The sequence below is a fragment of the Protopterus annectens genome, chromosome 5.part0 (genome assembly GCF_019279795.1).
Source record: "Protopterus annectens isolate FY-2018-M chromosome 5.part0, PAN1.0, whole genome shotgun sequence".
NCBI lineage: Eukaryota > Metazoa > Chordata > Ceratodontiformes > Protopteridae > Protopterus > Protopterus annectens.
In genome coordinates this window covers 1,251,197,095-1,251,221,184 of record NC_056735.1, presented here as the reverse complement: position 1 = coordinate 1,251,221,184, position 24,090 = coordinate 1,251,197,095, and the positions used below count along the sequence as shown (strand labels likewise).

The 24,090-nt window shown below is 40.5% G+C and overlaps 1 protein-coding gene across 1 annotated transcript in view; it reads right to left on the bottom strand.

Annotated features, from left to right (window-relative positions):
* Positions 1-24,090, bottom strand: part of CBLB (Cbl proto-oncogene B) — a 1,559,167-nt gene that overhangs the window by 850,632 nt on the left and 684,445 nt on the right. The window contains exon 8 of the mRNA XM_044071985.1: positions 12,208-12,339. Coding sequence (XP_043927920.1) covers positions 12,208-12,339 — 132 coding nt within the window. The remainder of the gene's footprint in view (positions 1-12,207; positions 12,340-24,090) is intronic.

The following is a 24,090-nucleotide window of genomic DNA, read 5'->3' as shown; positions in this document are numbered from 1 at the left end:
TGAGGAGTTTGCATGTTCTCCCTGCGTTCGCGTGGGTTTCCTCCAGGTACTCCGGTTTCCTCCCACATTCTAAAGACATGCTTCTGGAGCATTTCTCTCCGGGCCTCCACTGAAAACAGGATCTGTGGAACCTAGTCGGACTTTCCTGGTCAACAAATGTTAAATAAATAAAAAAAAAAAATAGAATAATAATTCTTCAAAATCTTTCAGAACTGGTTAATTTGAAAAAATAATTTATATTACAACCACTCCACTTAAATCCTAATTTATAGCTTAACAATAGGATCCTAAATCTCACATTTCCCACTCCTTGAAGAGAAGTCAGTTTTGGATTTTGATTTAAATAAAAATCTATCAAACGGTGAATTGAGAAAATCTTTTATCTGTCCAAACAGTATTATTGTTATACTGAGAAAAAGTAAACCAATTTCAAAACATCTGAATGAACAGAATACAAATGAAACAAACATCTAACCAACTATGGAAATACTTCACTTTGAAAAAAATGTTATCTAATACATAGACTAATTACATTATTAAAATATCAAGAATCATTCATCTTTTCTAATTACTGGACCAATATAAACACAGAAATCTCATATAACCATCAACTTCATTCAATTAATCACATGTACCCAAGCTCATCCAAGCACACAAACTCATTCATACCCCATCTCTCTGCCCCTCCCTAGCAAATACCTTTGAAATGCATAAGCCAGACAGACTCCTAAGATCCAATTCCCAAAACCTAATTAAATTGCATAAACCAACATGTCCTGCTGGGAACCACTTGATGTCCTTCTCTCTTCTCTATTGCACATCTCTGGAATTCCTTCCTTTCTCCCATCCGCACCAGCAGTCTCTCCTCATTTAAAACCTCACTGGACTCGCACCTTATTTCGCAATGGAAATGCTCTTGGTCTCATCCAACTTAATTCTGACCACTTTCTTCCTAACTTTCCAAACTTATTTGTTGCCTGTCACTACCTCCTAAAGTTCTACATCCCTTGGGACGTATTCGACCAACAACTAAAAAAATTGCCTCATTGTAACTGCCCAGAAACAAAAAACACATTACTACTTATTAAATTAACCTGATGTAATTTTGCTAATGAAAATCTTTTTTTTTTTTTTTTTTATTTCTGTATTATGTAACATTTGAATTGTGTGATATGGATTTGTACTATCCGAAACATGCATTTAACATTTAAATGAAATGTATATTATGGATTTGTGCTTTTTCTGTACTATGTATTTGAATTTCTCCGGAGCTCATCTCTCCAGGACTCCACTGAAAACAGGCTCCTTGTAGCCCAATGGACTATCCTGGAAAACAAACTGCAAATAAAATAAAAAATAAAAATGTTCTCTAAAAGTCAAACTAGATAAAATGGGTTAAAAAATCTGCACTATCTTGTGAATTTGCTTTTTTACATATCCTCTGAATGTTTTAAATCAAGAAAATATATTACACTGCTCTCGTTGGTTAAACTCCATTACCCTAAACTGGATTGATGGACCTAAAATTACCTGGGATGTTTTCAAACAAATGGCTATCAAATACATCTTAACCCATAAATTATTTGTTCTAAACCCTTCTAAATGCTCCTGTTATGATAATTACTGGAGTAAGCTGTTAATGTATTCTTAAACTACCAGTATAAATTTTCCATCAGTTCATTGCTTTCTATATTGCACTAAATTATTTTGGTTTTATTCCCGAGTTATAACTTTACTGATTTTGTATACATTTCACTGATGGAAATAATCAGCTTTGTAGTTATTAAAAGTATCAGTTTATAATCCTCTTCTTTCGTTCCTATTTTTAAATACATTGCATTCTTATCCATTGGGCTTCTGGCATTTTATGGTATATATTGTAGATGATCTATTTTGTGAATATAGTTTCTAATATTTTGTAAATAAACTACTGCCTTAACTATCATTCAGGCAACGTTTTGCTGTGGCTGTTAAAATTTATTAGTATAAAAATAAAGATTTTTGAAAAAAAGATTTTGCACAACTGTACTATGTTTTTCCATATCACTGTTGCAGTATTCTTTAAAAAAGGGAGAATAAAAAAAGCTCAGGAGGAAACGTGAGAGGAGGAAGGCCCAAAACAAGCCCCCAAGAAACCCATCTAGGATAGCTCTAGCAAAGCCAGCTCTTGCTCTGGAAAAAATCCAATTTGTAATGCTTAATGAAAATATGGACAGAAGTCCAAGCAGCAGCCTCAAGGATGGAATTAGAATTCAATCATTTAAAAAAAGCACTGGAGGAAGCAACAGCTCTAGTTTAATGAGCCTTTACTGAGGCAGACACATTTTCCATAGTAGTAACAAATGAAATGGCCTTAGAGATCCAAGAGGATATGGTTTGTTTAGAAACAGCCAAACCCAGAGATCTGGGATGAAAAGAAATAAAACGTTCAGATGTGTGAATGGCCTTAGTCTTATCTAAATAACATCTAAGCTGTCTGTGCAAATCCAAAGTGTGATGAACCTTCTCTCCAGCAGACTGTGGAGAAGGAAAAAATGAGGGTAAATTAATAGACAGATTAAGAAAATTCATTAATCACCTTGGACATAAAAGGATTATTGCAGAGACACCCCCTGCCCTATGAAAAACCAAAAAAGAAGGAACAGATCTAACAGACTAGAGTTCAGAGACTCTCTTAGCTGAAGTAAGGGTCAAAACAGGTTTACTTCAGAACGACGAAAATGCAAACTCTCGAACGCTCACATGAGCGAATAATCAGAAACTCGAAAGTGGTATTTTGGGATCGCAGTACAGTGAAGATTGGAATATTTGCCCTTTACTCGCTGCAGTGCAATCGCAGAGTACGAATATATATTTAGCAAGGGGTGTGGCGGCCACAGCCCCCAAAATACCAATTTTGAGTTTCTGATTATTCGCTCATGTGAGCGTCCACGAGTTTGCGTTTTTGGTTTTATGACATAGACCCGTGAAAACAACAGTCTTCCATGTACAATGCTGCAAGGAAGCTGAAGGTCCCAAGAAGGCAGAATAGGTTTCCTGGAAAGCCTGATATGAAGGACATTTTTTTAAAAAAAATTTTTGACCTTAAAACTAGAGGCTAGAAGATTAATTAATGTCAGACAAGTAGAAATAGCAGAGAGGTGAGCTTTAACAGAAGAATATACTATCCCAGCAAGGAGCAATTAACACAGACAGAGAACCAGAGGAATCCCTACAGAAAGTGGGCCCTAGTTACGAGCAAGGCACCAAACTGAAAATGTCTTCCATTTGGATACATACAATTTCCTGGTGATGGGCTTCCTGGCCTCCTGCATATTCCCAAACACGTCCTCAGAAAAAAGGTGCCTAAAAGGGATCAAAACTTTATCACCCACAATGTCAGTTGAAGAGCGGAAAAGTGAGGATGGATAAGTGACCCTTGTCCTGTGCGAGGAGATCCAACTGGTTAGGTAACTTGTGGTGATAGGGCCTGGCCATTTGCATTAAGAGGGAAGACCAGTGCTATATTGGCCAAAAGGGAGTCACTAGTAAGAATTATGGGGAATTCAGATGATTTCTCTGCAGGACTCTTGGAAGTTGAGGAAAGGGATGGAGGGCATAAAGACACATCCTCTACCAAGGGGGGAAAAAGGGGGCATGTCAGTTTTCCACGTCAGGAGCATCCTACTGATGGACTATGTCCAAAAAGACATCTCTGGAAAGCATCCATCTGTGAGAGCCTGTGTTTTGAATCTGCTCAAGGAGTCTGCCACTAGACTGTGCTATGAAGGAATATACATTGTCTGAAAAGTTAGCTGATAGCCAAATCCCAGGCTTGAACAGCCAGCCTGCAAAGAAGGTAAGGCTATGTGCCCCCTGCTTGTTGACATACCACATCACTGGGGTGTTGTCTGTGTAATCCTTCAGGGAACCTGGAGACAGCATGGAATGAGGTCCACAATCAAAGCTCTCATCTATTTGATCACGGGTAGTTATTAGGCTAATAGCCCTGGGGCTTTACAAGCCTAGCCAAAAGTTTATCCCCAAAAATTTTGACATGGTCTGATTTCTGTTGAGGGGACAGAGACCTTGAACTTTCTGATGACCAAAGGAAGCCCACCACCCCATATCTGAGGCATTGGTGAATTGTTCTTGAGAAGGAAATGGAAGCTTAAAGGGAGGGCCTTGGTCGAGGGTAAGTTGCTGAATCCACCACTTAAATTCCTGCTTGAAACAAGGAAGGAGAGGCACTCTGAAATCCAAAGGGTGGCAATGCTGAAGCCAAACTGACTTAAGGTGGCACTAACGATTCCTCATATGCAGTCTGGCAAGAGAAAGCACTGGAATAGAAGAGGTCATGAATCCTAGGGCCCAAATGAACACACTGGCTGGAATGACAGCCAGAGGAAGAAGAAACTGAAAAGAAAGTTGCCAAGGACAAAACATTTGAAAGCGGAAGACGGGCCAAAACTGTCACTGTCTGAATCCTGCAGCTCAAATACACATGTGCCTGATAGGGAGTCAAGACAGAATTTTTGGAGTTGACAATGAACCCCCGACATTGAAGGAGAGATGCTGTGAATTCCAGAGCCTGTAACAGGCAACTGGGAGAAGGTGCCTGAATCAAAAGGTTGTCTAAATAAGGAAAAAAATTAAATGCTTTGGAGCCTGCAAAAAGCAATCATAGGAGCTAGGCATTTTGTCAATACCCTTGAGGCAGTAGAGAGGCCAAAGGGCAAAGAGAACTGACAATGAGAGGAAGAAACAGAGAAATGCAAAAAGAGAGTGAAAAGGAATATGAAGATAAGCATCCATCAGATCCAAGGAGACCAGAAAAGCCTGAGGCAACAACAGGGGGCAATGCTGAAAACGCACTAATTTGAGTAACATTCTAGTTTCCTCATATGGAGCCTGTTGAGAGGAAGCCTGGAAATTAGTGGAGGCCATAAACTTCAGAACACTGAGAAATTCCCTGGTCATAAGACAGGAAGGAGAAACCCAAGTTGTAACATACAAAACTTTGACCAGGAAGAGCAGCCTACCTGGGGATAGTCAGAAGCCTGCACCCCCAAAAAATATGATCCTAAGAGGGTGTCAACAGATTTCTTGAGACTTATGGAGAACCCCCCACTTTGCAAAAGTCAAGTGGCAAAGTGAAATCCTGCAACAGACCGTTGGAAGAAGCAGCCTAAATGCAGCAGGTCATCCAGATAAGGGATCTGTATCCCTTGAAACCTGCAAAAAGAAATGACAGAGTGAGGCATTTGGTGACTATCCTTTAAGCAGTAGAAAGGTAACAGGGCAAATCAGAGAACTGAAAATAAGAGGAACAAACAATCAAATGCAAAAATTTCCTGAACGGGTGAATGGCGATGTGAAAGAATGCATCCCAGAGGTCCAGAGAAACCAAGAAGGCCTGGGGAAGAGGAGGAAACAAGGTCTGAAGAGAGAGCATCTGGAAAGAAGGGACCTTGAGAAAGGTGTTGAGCAGAAAAAGATTCAGAATTGGTCTCTAGGTACCCTCCTTCTGAGGAACTAAACATTCTGAAGTAAAAAAGCCGTTCCCACTTGGAAGGGTGGAAAAGGCTGAATAGTGCCCCAATGCAAAAGGGACTGCAATCTCTCTGGGAAATGAGGAAGCTGTTCCAGAGGAGGTTGTGGAATGCCTGAAGGGGTGGGGATTTCCAAACCATGAAATACCCAGATGAATAACGCACATCACCCCTAATGAATGACAGATATCACCCCAGGTGTCCAAGGTGATCTAATGTCAATTTAGAAGGGACAGAGAAAGGCAGAGCGATAGGGTGACCCAGCAGAGAGAAGAGGAAGCCAAATGTCAAATGGAGACAAGTTTGCAATGAAAAGAAGTTTCTGAGAAAAAAGATGCTGAGTAGATTTAGCAGGGGCAATATGGCTAGACCCCCTTCTTTACCCTTCCAAGGTGGATGAGTCTGCCTACAGACAAAGACCGACTTAGAAGGGTAGTCCTCTGGAATAGGGATTTAAACATTTTCAAGTTCCTGCAAGGCCTCAACCTTATCCTGGGGGGACAAACAGGTCAGTAGCAGCTGTCCCAAAAAGATTTCTGTTATCCAGATGGGCATCCAACAGCTTGGCTTTAATGCCATCAGGGGAAGCCTGTAGGCATAGCCAAGAATAATGCCTCATCACAGAAACAAAAGCAGCAGCCCTGAAAGAGGCATCAGATGCATCATAGCTGCATTTTACAGAGTGATGGTTGACCTGGAAAGTGGACCCAAGCAGAGAAAGAGCTGAAGCCTTCTCATCAAATCAAGCAGATCAGACACCACCAAAGCCACCTGAGAAAAAGTGCCAAAACATACCTGATCCTGTGTGCTTGGTAACTGCCCTAAAAGGTAAGGTGGCAGCAGTATATACTTTTTACCCACATTTTCCATAGATTAACTGTCCTTATCCAAAGGAAGGAAGCAACATAGTAGTTGGTAAAAGCTTATCAGAGGAAACTGAAACCACTGAAGGATCAGCAGAAAAGCACTTGTACAAAAATTTGCAATACTCTGGAACCTTGTAGAATCAGTCAAGCTTCTTAGGAGCCAGAAGCAGTGAATCAGAAGCCACAGAGGCAGCAGAAAAGGTGTCTAAAACAGGTGCCAAAACAGGAGGAACAGCTGATGGCTTAGGAGACTCCATTTTAAAAGCTCATACCATTTTTTTTGTCACAGACCTGGGAGCAATCCCATTTGAAGTACTTCATCATATAAGCAATACTATCCCTAAAGGATAATTCTTCCATGGGGAAGTCTAGGCTCAAAGAATCATCTTCCTCTGAAACATAGTCTAGAGGGAAAGGAATCTGTGTAGGATCCCCCCACCCCCCGAGTAAGTCCTCATCTGAGGAATCCAATTCACTAGACCTCTTAACCGGAGCGGAGAAACAGGGAGGAGCAGGAACTGCCACCCCTTGAGGAAGCTTCAAGGCCATCAAAGCACTGAAGAGTCCCTAAGTAAAATCCTGTCATTCACACTGGGGAAATTTAACAGGGATAATGTGTATATATAAAAAAAAAAAAAAAAAAAAAAAAAATATATATATATATATATATATATATATATATTTTTTTTTTTTTTTTTTTGGCTTTTTTTCTTGAGCGTGCTTTCCACCTGAAGGATTTTTGATGGTTCAGACCCCTGGCAGGATTTGATAATTGCAGTAGTAATCTCTTCCCTGGCTAAAATCAGAAGACTCCACCCTCAGTCCCTAGTAAATTATTAGCTGAGGTTCCCCCTCAACATTTTGAATAGACATAGTAGTTGGTTATTAAGGTATATGAATAGGGAAGATAAGTGACTACATATAGTCTTAGGGACAATAGCTTAACAGATGAAGCACTGCATGTGGTCATGGGAATCACCCAAGCAAAAAAGACACTGGTGATTATGGTTTGTATGGGGAATCGGGCTCCCACACTGACATTTTCCCTTCTTGGATAACAAGAACACAAGTGTACTACAATAATGAAAAAAATATAAAGAAATGCCAATGAAGCACTCACATGAAGATGGCTTGGTAAGCAGCAGAGGAGCATTCAGAATGACATTTAATAATGTAGTTCAAACTGGCTGCAAAGTTGTTCTCAGTACTTGCATACATAAGTCACCTTTATGCCCTCCACATTACGTAGGAAGCATATACGTGTGACATACAGTGCCTATAAGATCTAAAGGCTTCCTTGGGAGAAGATTCCTTATGTTATCAATACTGCAGCAATGATATGGAAGGACATCATTACGACACGAGACTGCACTGAAAGAGGAGGATCCATTGGCAGGCATGCTGAAATGGCCGATAAATGAACCTTGACAGAGGAATAACAAAGGCCAAAGGATAGTTAACTCACACAAATATTGTAAAAAACAGAAAAATATCCCCGAATATGGGCTGGTTATGCTGCTGGTAAGAACTGGAAAACCTTTTTCACTTGCTAATATATGATTTTCTAGTACCAAGCTTTCTTGCCTCCATTGGTATCTGCTACACATCCTCTGAAAACAGGTGTGTTAAAGGAATTAAGATCCTATCATCCAGGCAGTCAACTGAAGATGACTGATGTCAGGGTGCATCAAACATCCCAGGTCTTGTGTGAGTAGATCTAGTCTGTGAGGAAGCGGTTGTCTGGGCCAGAAGGGCACCAAAATGATCTTGGGGATTCCTCTCTGAATCTTCAAAAGCACCCTGGATATTAGTGGAAAGGCATACAGCAGCATTTTTGTCTAAATAAAAGAAAAGGCATCAGTCTTCCAAGCCTTCTTGCAGAGTGTTCTGGAACAAAATTTTGCTAGTTGATTGTTCAAAGAGGAGGCAAAGAGGTTTACTTGAGGAATTCTCCACAGACCAATCAAATCTTGAAAAAAAAAACAATCTAGTTTCCATTTATGAGGGTCTGCCCTGTTCCTGCTGAGCTTCTCTGCCACACAATTTTGCTTAGGATGACTATAGAATAAGACTGTACTATAAAGCTATATCCCAAGCTACTGTGGTTAGTCTGCAAAACTGGTACAACTTGGTTCTCCCTTTCTTTACCATCTGTCCTTGATGTCTCATACTCCATGCACTTTTATCCCTCCAGATACTGCTCCCCCAGCAAAGTCTGAAGCATCTGTGGTGACTACTTTGGAGCATGGATGGAGAAGTGGAGACATGGATTTTAGGACATCTGTTGTCTCCACCAAAAGACTTCTCTTCTGACAAACTCCAACACTGGGATCTGAAAAGATAAAGTGTACTGATGCTAGCATCAGAGAGATTTCAGATACTACTATATCTTTCTCATTTGAAGTCTTGCCAGGGATACCCATCAGAATCATAGATGCCATGAGACCCAAAGTCCTGAGTTCCAAAGTCTGAGTGGAAAACCTTACAAACAGATCCAGATAATGATCTATTTTCCTGCGGAAGAACAGCTCTTTGAACTGAGGTATCCAGTTGACACCCCAAGAACACAATCCTTTGTAAGAGTCAAGACAGACTTCTGAATGCTTTCTTGGAACCCCAATTTGTTCGAGACCTCTCTCACCCACAAGAGATTCCTGACACACTGAAAAAAAGAGACTCTGCAAAGATCAGCAAGTCATATAAATATGGAAAATATGTGCAAAGAACAATAATCAGAGCTAGACACTTTGCAAACATTCTTGGTGCAGTGGGAAGTTTAAAGGGTAAGGCAGACAACTCAATGAGATCCAGACATACACAACCTTAAGAAAAGGCTGAAGTCTGAATGACTAAGGTATGTGGTAAGCATCTTTTAAATCTAGTGTAAAACCAGGAAACCTGAAAGCAGAAGAAGAGGTAACAGATTGTGAAGTGACATTTTGAATCTGGGTACTATCACAAAGTTCAGAAAAGAAAAGTATAGAACTTGTCTCCAAGCATTTGTTTTCTCACTAGGAGCACCCTTGAATAAAGTCCCTTCCTGACCTGGGAAGAAGGAACTAGTTCAGCCAGTCCTAGGAACAGCATGTCACGAAGAACAAGTGGAAACAAAGTCTGATCTGTAGGATGAGGACAGGCCCCCCTGGAAAGGAGGAATTTCCCTCCACTGCCAACTGTAACCTTGATGAATGATTTTCAGAACCCATTTCTCTGAAACAATCTGTCAAAAAATGACTTTCTGGAGGAGAAAAGTGGCCAGGGTGAGAGGGGGTCACAAGGTCATTTGATTAGCCATTCAGATTTGTTGGACTGTCCTTGGTATTGGGGGGTTTGAGACCTCTTTTTGGAAGCACTTATTTTTTCTTAAACGACCATTTACTTGAATTTTTTTTTCACTAAAATTGGATGAGAAGAAAAATACTTGACAATTTGGAAAAGGAGGGCTGAAAAATCATAAGATTCCCTACATAAGCTTGCCCCTTTCATCACAATTTTAGATCACCTCTGGAACAGAAGGGCTAAACACAATCTCTATCAAACGGAGAATTTAAAATCTCATATTTTACATCCTCTGACAGGTTCTGAGAATGCAACCAAGCAAACCTCTTTGAAAGAGTACCACTGGCCATAGCCCTGGAAGACGTATCACGGAATCTTACACATACTCTGTATACAATGAGTACTAACCTATGTCATAGACAAAATTAAGTTTTTTAAAGTAGATTTTTCTTCACAAGAAGAAACTGTAGATAAAACATTACTCTCTCAATTTCTCAAAACAAACATATGGGCCTGGCAAATCAAAATTCCGAAAATCAAACTTGCAGAAAAACACTTTGTCATACCCAACTCATCAATGATTTTTCTTATCCTTATTAGAAAGGATAGTACTTGAATTAACCAAGTGCTTAGCAGCAATGAAATCAACAAAGGCTATAGCTGCTGGGTCAGGTTTGGGAAGAGTTTATAAAAATGTAAAAAGATGGAGGAATTTTATACAGCCCCACCCCATCTGCCTTTTTAGGGACAGCTGGCTATCAGGAAAATTGCAAGCAGCAAGACACATCCTTTACAGTAGGCAGGACAGGAGGAATCGGTGTAAGTTCTAGAAAATCCTTCTGTAAGAGCTCATAGTATACTCAGAACCTCAGTGTTCTCCACTTAAACATTAAGACATGCTAGTAATAATCTCAGAAAAAGAGACCCCTCCCCACAGAAACAGACACTGAGCTCTCCTCAGAATCTGAATCAGAAATCTGAGGTCCTGAATCATTCCCTGCAACTTCCTGCTCAGATTCAGAATCTTGCATCTCTTCAGAAAAAGAGGAACCCGTCATTCTTTTACCAGAAATTACTTTACAAGAAGGATCACTAAGCCTGAATTAAACCCTGAGCCAGTCTCTGTAAACTACTTTTATCCAAAGAAACTTTATGAGGGGTAGACACATGCTTGGTTTTCCATTTGCTTCTTTTTGACAGGAAAAATGGGGCCAATCATGTTACTAATGTCAGCAGCTGCTTCCCTAGGGATGGGGACATTCTGACACAACAGGGAAACCTTCATTGTCCCCTCTCCCATGACTGACAAGAGTGGCTTTCCTTCGCCCACAGAGATGATTCCAAAAGCCGCAGAGGACGTGGCTAACCCCCAGTCCATAGTGGTTGTAGGTGCTACACCAGAGGGACTGAAGGTAAAAGAGGAGTTGTCTAAAACACAAGAAATGGCCACAGCAGAGTTACCCACCTACTGAGGCAAATTGCTAACCTGCTGTGGTGGCAAAGGCTATTTGCTTAAATTTTTCTTTTTGTGGCTGGGAGGAGGACTGATTTTGGCACTGGCTGGCTGTTCCACGGTCAAGCAGAAAATGGTGAAAAAACAAGCAGCAGATCCCAGTAAAACTACACGTCTACAAAAAATCTGTCAGAAAACAAGATGCTAAAATACACTATGAAACACTATGGCAGCCCCACAATGGAAAAACAACTTCTCCAAAGAAAACATGTTTTTAGTTAATTTACACTACTTTTAAACTGACAGAAGGAAATGAGTGTTCAGTTTGAAAAAAAAAATTACATTAAATAATTTCACTCCTAGCTTTAAAATAATTTTCTTAAAGAGGAAAGTAGGAAAACATTAACAAAAATTAAGACCATGAAGGTTTTTTCCTCAAAAGGGCACTTATCTACCCAGCAAAGAAAATTACATCCTACTGTCGATCCTCAAAAGCCTCACAGCAGCTTACACACTGATGGTAGTAAAGCTGGGAAGCAGTCAGCTAAGCTTGAGCTGCTTGACAGCTGGAGGATGGAAGGTGCCCTGAAGCTTTGGAATCTGGTTGTCTATTATATCCTTGGCAGGATATAACCTATATAGCTGAGGCTACTGCAGCAGTTATCAATATGAAGATCAACCTATACCCAGGCACCTTCATGTTCTTCTCTGCCTCATCAATGGCACGAGTGTGTGTCATACCAGCACACTCATCATCTTCTTCTCCTGCACTACAACCCAGTCATGAACAAATCAAACACTTGTAACTCTCTGCTATGAACTAGCATGAATGCAAACTGTCTAAACACTATTACCTTAAACACTTATGCATATTACATCATTTGTGATTGTATGCACAAATTACATACTTCATATTTGCATTGAAAGATGAACTCCGAGATGTAATTTGTACGGAAGTGTCTATACAAAATTGTACTACATTACACTACAAAACATTGTTCTGCAATATTAATCCTGAAACTCAATTATATACAGGAATATTACTGGTCTAGAAAATATAATAGCTTTACAACTGTACCTGCCATGCTGCAAGACAGAAAGTGCACATCAAATGACCACATGGTTCTATCTTGACATCCTTGTCATTCTCTGCACATATTTTACACAGCTGAAATGTGGATCCCATTTCACAGTACAATTCATACTGTTCCTATGTGGGAAAAAAAGGGAAAAGAAACACTTAATGGCTCTTCTAAAAATGTTCTAAACATACTACGCTGCAATACAAGTTTAAAGACTTGTATCGTACCATCATGCACATATTTGTTTATGACTATAAGCCTAAAAACAAATATACACACACAGACTTGCACTCTTATCAACACAAATATGTGCACGTATGTGATGGCACGATTCAACTTTTATTTTTCTAGGAAAGAACTGAGAAATTTTACATTCTTTTCACATTAAGACAAAGAATAAATACAAAAAATATGAACAAGAGCACTAGTGGTAGTTGGTACATACTGCTGCTTTGCACTATAACATGTTTTTTAACTTGACAGAAATACCACATTTTGGATGGAATAGAGAGAACTGCCACAGATCTCTCTCTATATATGCACATGGGTAAGTATGTGCAAGTGCGCGCACACACACACACACACACACACACACACACCTATGTAATCTCCTAAAGTGTTTTCCATTTTACTCCAAGAATTCACAAACTTCTTGGTCTCCAGTACGGGCATTTGGCTGGCTAAGCCAAAAAAGAAAGCAAATTACTGCTTTGCACCACAATATGGTGTTACAGTGAGGTAAGGGAATGTGTTCAAGAGGGGAACAGCACAAAATGATGTACAGAAATAAAGCTAACATTTGACTACCCTAACATTGGTGCAGTGGATAGTATTGTCACCTCACAGCAAGTGGTTCCCCAGTTCGTTTCTCGGCTGAGGTTCATTCTATGTGGAGTCTGCATGTCATCCCTGTGTTCACGTGGGTTTCCTCCAGGTGTTCCACTTTCCTCCCACATTCAAAAGCCATGCAGTAGGTGGACTGGACACTAAATTGGCCATATGTGTAAATGTGCACTCAAGAGTGTGGTGTGGATGAACTATTGTGGCAGGGCTAGCCACCCTGTGGTTTAAACCTTGTCTCTAGATGATTATAACTGTTGAAGTAACACCCCGACTTCATGTGGAAAAATGGGAAAAGGGGTTGTGGATTTAACTACACAACAAAGCTTATATTCCATAGTTGTGCAATACATTATTTAAACTTTTACATTTCTTAACCCGATAAACTCACTAGAATCAAAAGTCTTCTTTAAGGGCTGACCCAGGAGCAATTTCTAGTTAAGTGACTTAACCAGTGTCAGACAAGGCTTATGGAAACTGAGAGAATTAAAAAGTTAGTTTTACAGGAAGATGCTTGCTAGCTGCTCACTATATTACCTGTGTGCAAATGCCAGTACACTACTCTCCTAGTGTAGCTTAGTGAGCTACAGCAGCAAGAAAAAACGGAGTTATATCTTGAAGATACAAATAATGCTACTTAAAGAATCAAGGAATATTACAGAGTTTCAACAGCCATTTAAAAAAAGCTGCAGATATTCTTGCAAACCTTCATGTGAATTTAGTGGACTATACCAAAGATTTGGAAAAAAAGTTGTACTACACAGATCAGGTTTGTACTAATGCCATAAGCTACACTTAAGCAAAAAGGGAAAAAGTAACATTTAAATTATAAAAGCATGTTTTTGTTTTCAGCATCAGTTGATAAGACTGTTTTAATAAAGTTATTACATCACTTAGAGCAAGATGGAAGGACAACAAACAGATGGCATAACTCCTAAAGCAATAACAGTTTGATTCATAACTCATGGTCAAAAATATTTTATGACATCAGAAAAGGATACATTGGACAAACACTATAATAAGTTACCTCTGTACAATGAATAAAAAAATTCTTGCAAGAAGCACATTCCATGTCAACATTTTTTGTGCTCTCCCCACCAACAAGCCTCCTATACCACTGTTCAATTGGCTCATTTGTTCCTCTTGACATGAGAGCCCTAAGACCCATTTCATCTCACTGGAGACGAGGGTTGAGCCAGCCAGAAGTGCTCTAATCTATAAGGGTGGTCAGGGTTTTTCTTTAGGCCCCAATATCCCTTGCACATGCCCAAAGTATCAAAAGAGTTGGCAAGCAATGGGATGTCTCAATGCAAATACACACTTCCATGCATACTTGATCAAATGGCCATTACCTCTCACACAGGACTTCAGTACATGCTCCTACTGCCTATCTCCACCAAGGATTCTACCACTAAATGTGTACAAATGCCATCACCCCTTCACCCAAAATGAGGTGAGAGTTTAGCAGCATCACATCTCCTCCTCATTATCAACTCCAAAAACTATTAGTGGTAGAATTAAGGTTACCTGCGTCATAGTCGGTGCGTTATCCCGCTATGCCAGTGGAAATGCCATTTCAATTCCCACAACAAAAAAATCAAACCTCATTTAAAAAATCATAAATGTTTTAAGGCACTTCAAAACTGAAAAAATAAGAAAAAGCAAAACATAACAGATACGATACAATAAGCATTAAAGTATATAAAAACACATTTCATAAAATTTCAAAAGTCTCAGTAAACAACCAGGTTTTTCCAGCAAATCAGAACAGTATAAATCAACTTCTCTTTCTGAGCTACTGCATGACTAAAAGACTCAATTTACTAAAGGGCAAAGCATTCTCTCTCTGCACAAAGATCATAAAGATGCAGTTTTTTCTAGCAGGACGAGGCTGCACATACACAAGCTAAACAGAGCAGTGCAACAGTCTGACAAGGTCATAAAAGTACACAGTACTAATGTGACCACTGTTTCCAGCAACAGTTGTAATCCCCTGAAGGTCTTCATATGGGGAAATGAAGTAACTGCACCAAAAGGACAAATACACAGAAAACTGACTCTCTTGAGAGATCAAGTGCTTAATCTCGAATGTTTTCAAGATAGAAAAGCAACATTTTGACTGCAGATTTTACAGCCAAAAATCACGCAAGAACATGCACTTTATGCAAACTTTTAATGGAAGAAACAAGTTTGAGGAAGAGTCAAAGATAAACTCTAAAGGAAATGCTGAGCTAGATAACATCTACATATTAAAAAAAAATAAATAAAAAAAATGGCCTCTGCTTCTCAACACCATCCTCATAGTGCCAGTATGTAAAATCTACACAAAAGGGAAACCCAAACAGCATATAAACAGGCAGAGAGGCTGCTTGTAGGCATCTTCCATATTTTAAAAAGAAACTAACATCTAAACCACCTGAAGATCCATCTCTGACATTTGACATAGTCAAGTCCCTTCATCCCAGGTTCACAGAGGACCTGATCACTGCGTAAATGGGAACAAATTACTTGAGAGACACCTTCTTAGATCATATGGAAGACACAATGGAGCTCTCAAAATGTGCATCTGGAAAAACAGTGAACCCAGTACTGAACAGTATCCTACTTTTGCCAAGAATAATGCCAAAATATAAACAAAAGATAATCTACTAATTATTGGCTTAATTACTCATGTCATTCTAGAGGAGAATTCAATATATGCATGTGTGTACATACTCTACATTTATATGCATACATGTTTGTGTGTGTGTACACACTATATATATATATATATATATATATATATATATATATATATATATACACACATATATATATATATATATTACGAACATGTTTGTTGCGAGTACTCACGTACTCAATAAACAAAGTCGAAACTTATGATAGCGACCGAGAAAAAGAATGAACAAAAAAATTGTAGACAATTCAAAATCGAATTACTGACATTTTTCAAACATACCACCACATCCGGTGTCATACAACACACATTTTGCAGGGGGGCAAGCCCCCCTGCACCCCCCCCCCGCTACTAATATATACAAACTCAGAGATCGTACTACAGTGAGGGAAAGGGTACATTTCCCGATCCCTTTGCAGAATTCACAACAGCAAACGCACAATACCATTCGCTGTTGTGCATTGACGTTTTTTCATACATACAAACCTGTGCAAACTTACTTTCATATATCCGTTGTCGCACAAGGAACACCCCACCAAAGGACTATGTCCAGAAACACATCTCTGTGAAGCATCTGTTCATGAGCCTGTGTTCTGGACCTGCTCAGTCTGCCACTAGATTATGCTAGGAGGGAATGTAAACCACCTGAAGAGTCACTTGATAGTCAACAGCTGGATCCCATGCCTGAAGAGCTAGTCTATAAAGGAGACAGACTCTCATACACCCCTGCTTGTTGACTTACCACATTACAATGGTACTGTCAGTGAAGACCTTAAGGGGCCACAGTGGAAAAGGGAATAAGCTTGCAGAGATCTCTCATTCGCGCTAATATGACTTGACCTCTGATAATGGGTCCAGAAAGCCTGGATCTTTAGAGGATCACAAGAAACTACACACTCCAAGTTGTCCATGAACAGTTCCTGAAAGAGAACTGGAGCCTGAAAGGGAATCCCTGGATTGAGAAAGAGATGTCAAATCCACCAATGAAGCACAAGTTCGACAGAAGGAGATACAGGAACAGAGGAATCCAGAGGATGGCAATGTTAAAGCCACATTGATTTGAGGTACCATTGTAGCTTCCAGAGGGGTTCCCTGTGGGAGAGGTTGTACATCAGGGGTCAGCTCTGAGCCCACTGCTGTTCATACTGGTGATGGACTACATTAGCAAAGAGGTTGGAGGGGAGGGATCAACAAATCTGCTGTAATGCAAACGATGTGGCAGTGCAGGCAGACTCTGAGCTAGAACTTCAGCAAAGGATAGGAGAATGGAATGCAAATTTGAAGGCACATGGGATGAAATCAGAAGAAGCTGAGAATAGAGATAGAAGGGAAGATAGTGGAACAGGTAAACAGCTTCAAGTATCTGGGAGGGGTAGGTTGAGGAGAAGGGTAGTCTGAATGAAAGATGTCAAAGCTAGAATCAGAGGGGCTGCAGCCAACTGGCATAGACCATCAGGCGTAGTCTATGACAGAAGAATGCCAAAGAAGCTGAAAAGTAAGGTGTACAAGACAGTGGTGTGCGACCAGTACTACTGTATGGTACAGAAACCTGGGCATTAAAGGCAGAACAGTTGAAGCAGCTAGAGGTGATGGAAATTAAGTGCCTGAGAAAGGTTGTAGGATGCACACTGTGGGACAGGCAAAGAAATGAGGACATAAGAGCAGAAGCCAAAGTAGCTCCAATTGCAGAAAAGATCAGAGAGAACAGATTACGATGGTTTGGGCACATATGTAGAAAAGCAGAAGACAATCTGGTGAGGAAGACTTGGGACAGCCAAGGAAGAAGGTAAGAGGAAACTAGGAAGTCCAGCAAAGAGGTAGATGGATTGAGTGAAAGAATATCTACGACAATAAGGCATGAGTGTTGAAGAAGGCAGGAGTGTGGCACTGAATTGAGACAGTTGGCGGCAGTTAACATGATACCTCGACCCCATGTAGAAAAATGGGAAAAGGGGGGGCTGATGATGAAGTAGCTTCCTCATATGCAGCCTGGCAAGAGACAGCATTGGAATAGTGGAGGTCATAAAACCCAGAACACTCAGAAATTCCCTGGCCATCAGAGATGAAAGAGGAATGAGAGACTGGAAAAAGGCCGTCAGAGACAAAATCCTGGGCGCAGCAAGAGAAGCCAACATGGGAATATTATGAAGCCTGCACTTCAGAAAAACAAGATCCTGGGAGGATTACTTGAGATTTATGGTGAACCTCAGACTTTGCAAAAGACAAGTGGTAAAGTGGAGATCCCACAACAGACTGCTGGGAGAAGAAGCCTGAATGAGGTCACCCAAATAGGGGACAATCTGCATCTCCCAAAACCTGTAAAAAGCAATGACAGGAGTGAGGCATTTGGTGAATACCATTTGAGGATTAGAAAAGCCAAAGGGCAAAGAGGAGAACTGAAAACAAGAGGAAGAACAACAGAAACACAAAATTTCCTGAACAAAGGATGAAGTTGGATGTGAAGGTATGCATCCTTGAGGTCAAGAGAATCCAGTAAGTCCTGGAGAAGAGGAAACAAGATTTGAATAGATAGCATCTGGAAAGAAGGGACCTTGAAGAAAGGTATTGAGCAGAGAAAGATCCAGAATTGGTCTCCAGGTACCCTCCCTTCTGAGAAACCAAAAACATTCTGAAGTAAAACCCCTTTCCCACTTGGAAGGGTAGAACAGGTTAATGGTGCCCAGATCCAAAAGGGACTGCAAACTCTCTAAGAAAAGAAGAAGCTGTTCCAAAGGAGGTTGTGGAATACCTGAAAAATAGGGCAAAGGGATTTCCAAACCATTAAATACCCCTGATGAATGACAGATAGCAAGCCATGAGACAGAGGTGATTGATCAGATGCCAATTTGGAAGACACAGAGAAAGGCGGAGATATGGGGGGACCTGGCTGAGGGGAAGAGGAGGATAATTTCAAATGGAGATGTGCTTGTCCTGAAAAGAAGGGACTTCTGAGATGTAGTTTGAGTGGACTTAGCAGAAGGAATATGCCTAGACTGCTTTTTACCTTTGGCTGGTGGGCAAGTCTGCCTACAAAACCAAAGGCAGACAGAGTAATTCTTCTGGAATATGGGGACAGGAGACACAAAATATGTTTCAGTTTCTGCAAGACCTTACCCTTATCCTGGAGGGGACTTAAACAGGTCAGTAGCAGCAGTCCCAAAAAAGGAGTTTGGCTTTAATGTTACCAGGTAAAGGCTGCAAATGTAGCCAAGAACAACTCCTCATCACAGAACCAAAAGCAGCAGCCCTGGGAGAGGCATCAGCTGCATCATAGCTGCATTTTATGGAGTGATGTGCAACCTAGGAAGATGTCCCAAACAGGGAAAGAGCTGAAGCCTTCCCATCAGAATCACAAAGCCCAGAGACCAATGAACCTAAATGAGAAATGGCCCAAACATACCTGGTCAGTTGGGTTTGACAAATAATAGCCCTAAAAGACAAGGTGACAGCAATATATAATTTTTTACCCAATCTTTCCATAGCTTCACTATCCTTATCTGAATGAAGGAGCTTAGCAGATGACAAAAGTTAAGGCTTATCGAAGGAAACCGAAGCCACTGAAGGATCAACAAAAGAGCACTTATACAAAAATTTGCAATCATCAGGCACCTTGTAGAACTGACAGCTTTCTTAGGAGTGGGGAATGAGAATCAGGAGCCATTGGTGCAGAAAAGGTGTCTAAAAGGGCTGCTAAAACAGGAGAACAGAAGACAGATTAGGAGACTCCATTTAAAAAAGCTCATAGTATTTTTTTTTTTTTTTGAAAGTCAGTGACCTGGGAGCAATCCCATTTGAAGTACTCCATTATACAAGCAATAGTATCCCCAAAGGATAATTCTTCCAAGGGGGAGTCTGGGCTCAGAGAATCTTCCTCCTCTGAACCATAGCCTAGATGGGAAGGAACATGTGTAAGCTAAGGGTTCTCCCAGAGTCCAAGTCCTTATCTAAGGAATCCATTTCCCTAGGCCTCTTAAATGGAGTGGAAGACCAGGAAGGGGGATAGGGACTTCAAGGCCATTAAGGCACTGAACAGACCACAAGTAAAATCCTACCATTCACATCAGGGATCTTTAACAGCAGCAATAGGTTTAGTTTTTTTGTTTTTATCTTGGGCAGGACATCAGCCCAAAGGACTCTCGGTGGTCCAGATTCTTGGCAGGATTCAATAATCACAGTAGAAATCTTTCTCCTCAGTAAAATCAAAGGAATCCCCCTCGGTCTCTTGGAAATAATCAGCTGAGGTTCCCCCTCAACGTCTAGCACCAAAGTTGGAAAAACCTCAGAGGATATGCGAGAATTCAGATCCATGACAGCCTCCAAAAGGGTCGCAGCAGAGGAATCCAAGGCAAGCACCAGATGGTCTTCAGAGTTTTCACCAACTACTTGACAGACATCTGGGGGAGTCTGGACAGCAACTGGATCAGGCCTAGTATTGTTAGCCTTCTTCCTGGCAGACTGCTGATCCTTGGGATGGGAGGATTCTGCAACAGCAACCTGAATAAATAGCTCAAGTCGTTGGTTCTCAAATTTTATGGATAGGGAAGATGAGCGATTACACAAGGTAGAAGGGACAAATATTTGACAGACTGAGCACTGTGTATGGTAGTGGAAAGTGTCTAATCAAAAAGACACTAGTCATGATGGTTTGAGGAATCTGCCTCCTACACTGCCATTTTTACTTCTTAGATGACCAACACAAGAACACTACAACAATGAATAAAGGTAGAGAAGAAACCCCAACTGGGCACTTATCTGAAAACTGCTTGGAAACCAGCACAGCAGAAGGATGTTCAGACAGACATTTAATAATGGTATTTAGACTGGTGGCAAAGTAGTTTGGATTGCTTCCGTCCATACATCACCTTTATTCTCTACTCCTTACCCGAGGATAAAAAGTAGTGATGTACGATGCCTTTAAGATCTAAAGGCTTTGGGTACACTGGTCAGATACTGGGCTATCCTTAGCAGGAGATCCCTTAAGTAAAAAATACAACAGTGATATGGAAAGACTTGCACTTACATATGCATGGTTACTGAAATATGATTTCAGAACAGTAAAGGCACCTCTGCAGTGCAGGGTTTTAAGGCCTTCCACTCCTTCAGACCCAAAGCTGAAGTAGATATTGTAGCTTGTAGTTGCACATCCATGTCCCTAAGAAACCACTTCACCTCCAGACTTGTAATGCATGAAAATGACCTAGAATGCCTCCACATTCTTCTCACAATAAGTACAACTTAGTACACACAGTAGCCAACACTATCTTCTTGAGTGACTTCAACTATTCCTCCATAAACTGGGGAATCCAAACCACCACAAATAAACATGTACAGAGATACTTGGATTTCATTAATGCCAACTCCATGGACCAACCAGTCCAAATCACACAGAGGGGCTCAAAAATATTAGACCTAGTTCTCACAAATACAGTCCCTCTCCCCAGGCTCCAAGCCCACAGTTAACAAATCACTAGTCAAATCTGATCATCATGCAGTAACAGTTACTCTAGGTGTGAGACATGAGTCACCTTGAAACCCCTTGAGAGACCACTTTAAGGCAAACCTACACCAGCTAACGGCTGACCTGATGAAACACAAACACCCTCCTCACCAAGATAACCCTGCTTCACATACTTTTTTAATGGATACATTTTAAGACTACCCCCAAGCTAGTACTGAGGCCTGCCCCTATAAGACAAATATAGAGGCAAATTTAAGAGCAAACCTATTTGGTGGAAACTCAGAATCAACAAATACAGAAGAGAAGGAAGAAACTCCTGGATGTAAAAGCAAACTTAACATCTCATCAGTTACAGAACAGCACAAAATTATCAATAAAGAACTTAGAAACAAAATAAAAACCTCCAAGAGCAAGTATGAATTGCCACTAATGCTAAAAACAAAAAAAAAAACTTTCTTTAGCTGCTATGAACCTAAAAACAGTAACTGGCAATGCTCTGAATTAATACAAAAATAACATTACATACTCACCCCACCTGAGGACACTGCCAACATATCAGTGGACAAATTCAGCTTAAAGTTTACCCCTTATTTCCCCAAAATTTCTTCTAGCACATTAGAATGCCTATTACACACCCCCAAATCACCGTCCAGTAAGCGTAAGTGCTCTCTTCAAAGCTAAAGACACCAGCTCCATGGACCTGACAATATACTCCTCCTCAGCACTAAAAACTGACAGGCTGACACTTTACTTTCATTCAATCTCATCCTTCCACTGGATTTGTAAAAGAGGAAAGGAGAACTGCTGTAACCAGACTCCGCAAACAGGGACAGATGAATGAACTGAGCAATTAGAAGGCCTATCAGCCTCACCAACCTTATCTGTAAGGCAATGAAGTACATTACAGACCAGATAAACAAAGAAATAGGCAGTCTTCAAAATCTGGACCTGAACAAATTCAGGTTTGTTAAAGCAAGCTTCCTGTACCTTGAACTTGGTGGATGTAAGTCATTAAGACATTAAACTCCTGTAAATCAGTTCAAATGGCATACCTGGACATGGCCACAGCTTTGAATACCATGCTACCCTCAGGACTCATTGATAAGCAAATCAAATTAAATGTAAACTCCTATGTTACCTGCTGGATAACAAACTGGCTCAATGCCAAGATCCAGTCTGTTAGTGTTTTAGGCAAACTCTGAAGTAAAAGTTATTACCAGCAATCTCTCTCTGGGATTGGTCCTGAGACCACTTTTCTAGTTTCTACTTCTCTGAGGTTAAAGTAGACACCAAGGCCTGTAACTGCCAATGTTTGTAAATGATGGCAAACTTAGTGGTCATAAATACCCCAGATCACCTACTAGGCTAGCTGCCCTTGCAGGCCATTTTAAATCTAGCCAGTTTCCGCTTTTGTGATCAAAATAACTTATCCCATTTGGTTAAAAATTGGCCTTACTCATCCCATGGTCAATAATTATTTATTACCCCTAATGAGAATAACTGGGATAATACCATAGATAATTTGAAGGGTCCCAGGCATGGGATAAAGCACTTAGGCGTTGCAGTCCTGGGGTAAATTTTCTATTTCCCATCCACAGATTTAAGTTGCGCTTGAATACGGACAGAGATGAACTTTGTGTGTGTACGGGGAGTCTGTTCCATGGCTGTGATATTCTCTGCAAGATAAACCTGTTCCTCCAAATCATTCGGTTGATGTTGCAGAAGAGGTTTAGATCCCTAGACTGGGTATTTGTGATGCCATTTGACTTACTGATGTGCAGTAAATCCATCAGTAATGGTTCAGAGGTTGCTTTATATGCCAGACACAGACTGTCTCTTAGCAGTCTGTATAATACAGAGTATAGTGACAGGGCTTTGAGTCAGTCCATGCAGTACATTGTTGTTTAGGTCTTGCATCTTTTTAGTATGTTATCTCTTTGGGCATTCCAGTTGTTGCATGTGTCTGGACAAATACATGCCAAAGGGGGAATTATATTCAATGACTGGCCTAATGAAGGCTGAGTAAAGGGGACAATGACATCCCTAGATCTAGACACAAGCCCTTGGTTTATAAGCTGTGTAATATTTGTAGATACTAAATACCCAAGTTTGCAAATGACTAAGCTAAAAGTCATTGAATCTACAAATGACTTAGCCACCCCGAAGAAGGGTTCGTCTCAAATAACCTGTCTTCAAGATCATGGTCTGAAACTAAATGCCAAAAAAAAGTATTAACCTTTGTGAAGTCATCCACCACATTGACAATACTCCCTTAACAGTTGATCCAGATATTAAGTATTTGGGAACTTATATGGACAGTGACATTAGAAAAGGACCTGTACCGATTGGCTAGACAGGGGGACCGAGCTAGTAAACATGCGCAGCAGGTAAGGGTGATTTAGGATAACAAGGGAAACATACTCACAAGCGAGGTGTGTGTGTTGAGCAGATGGAAAGAGTACTTTGAGGGGCTGATGAATGAAGAGAATGAGAGGGAGAAAAAGTTGGATGATGTGGTGATAGTGAATCAGGAAGTGAAATGGATTATCAAGCAGGAAGTAAGGACAGCTATGAAGAGGATGAAGAATGGAAAGGCTGTTGGCCCAGATGACATACCTGTGGAAGCATGGAGGTGTTTAGGTGAAATAACAGTAGAGTTTTTAACTAGATTGTTTAATGAAATCTTGGAAAGTGAGAAGATGCCTGAGGAATGGAGAAAAAGTGTTTTGGTACTGATTTTTAAGAATAAGGGTGATGTGCAGAGCTGTAGTAACTACAGAAGGATTAAATTGATCAGTCACAGCATGAAATTATGGGAAAGAGTAGTGGAAGCTAGGTTAAGAAGGGAGGTGATAAGTGATCAGCAGTATGGTTTCATGCCGGGAAAAAGCACTGCAGATGCAA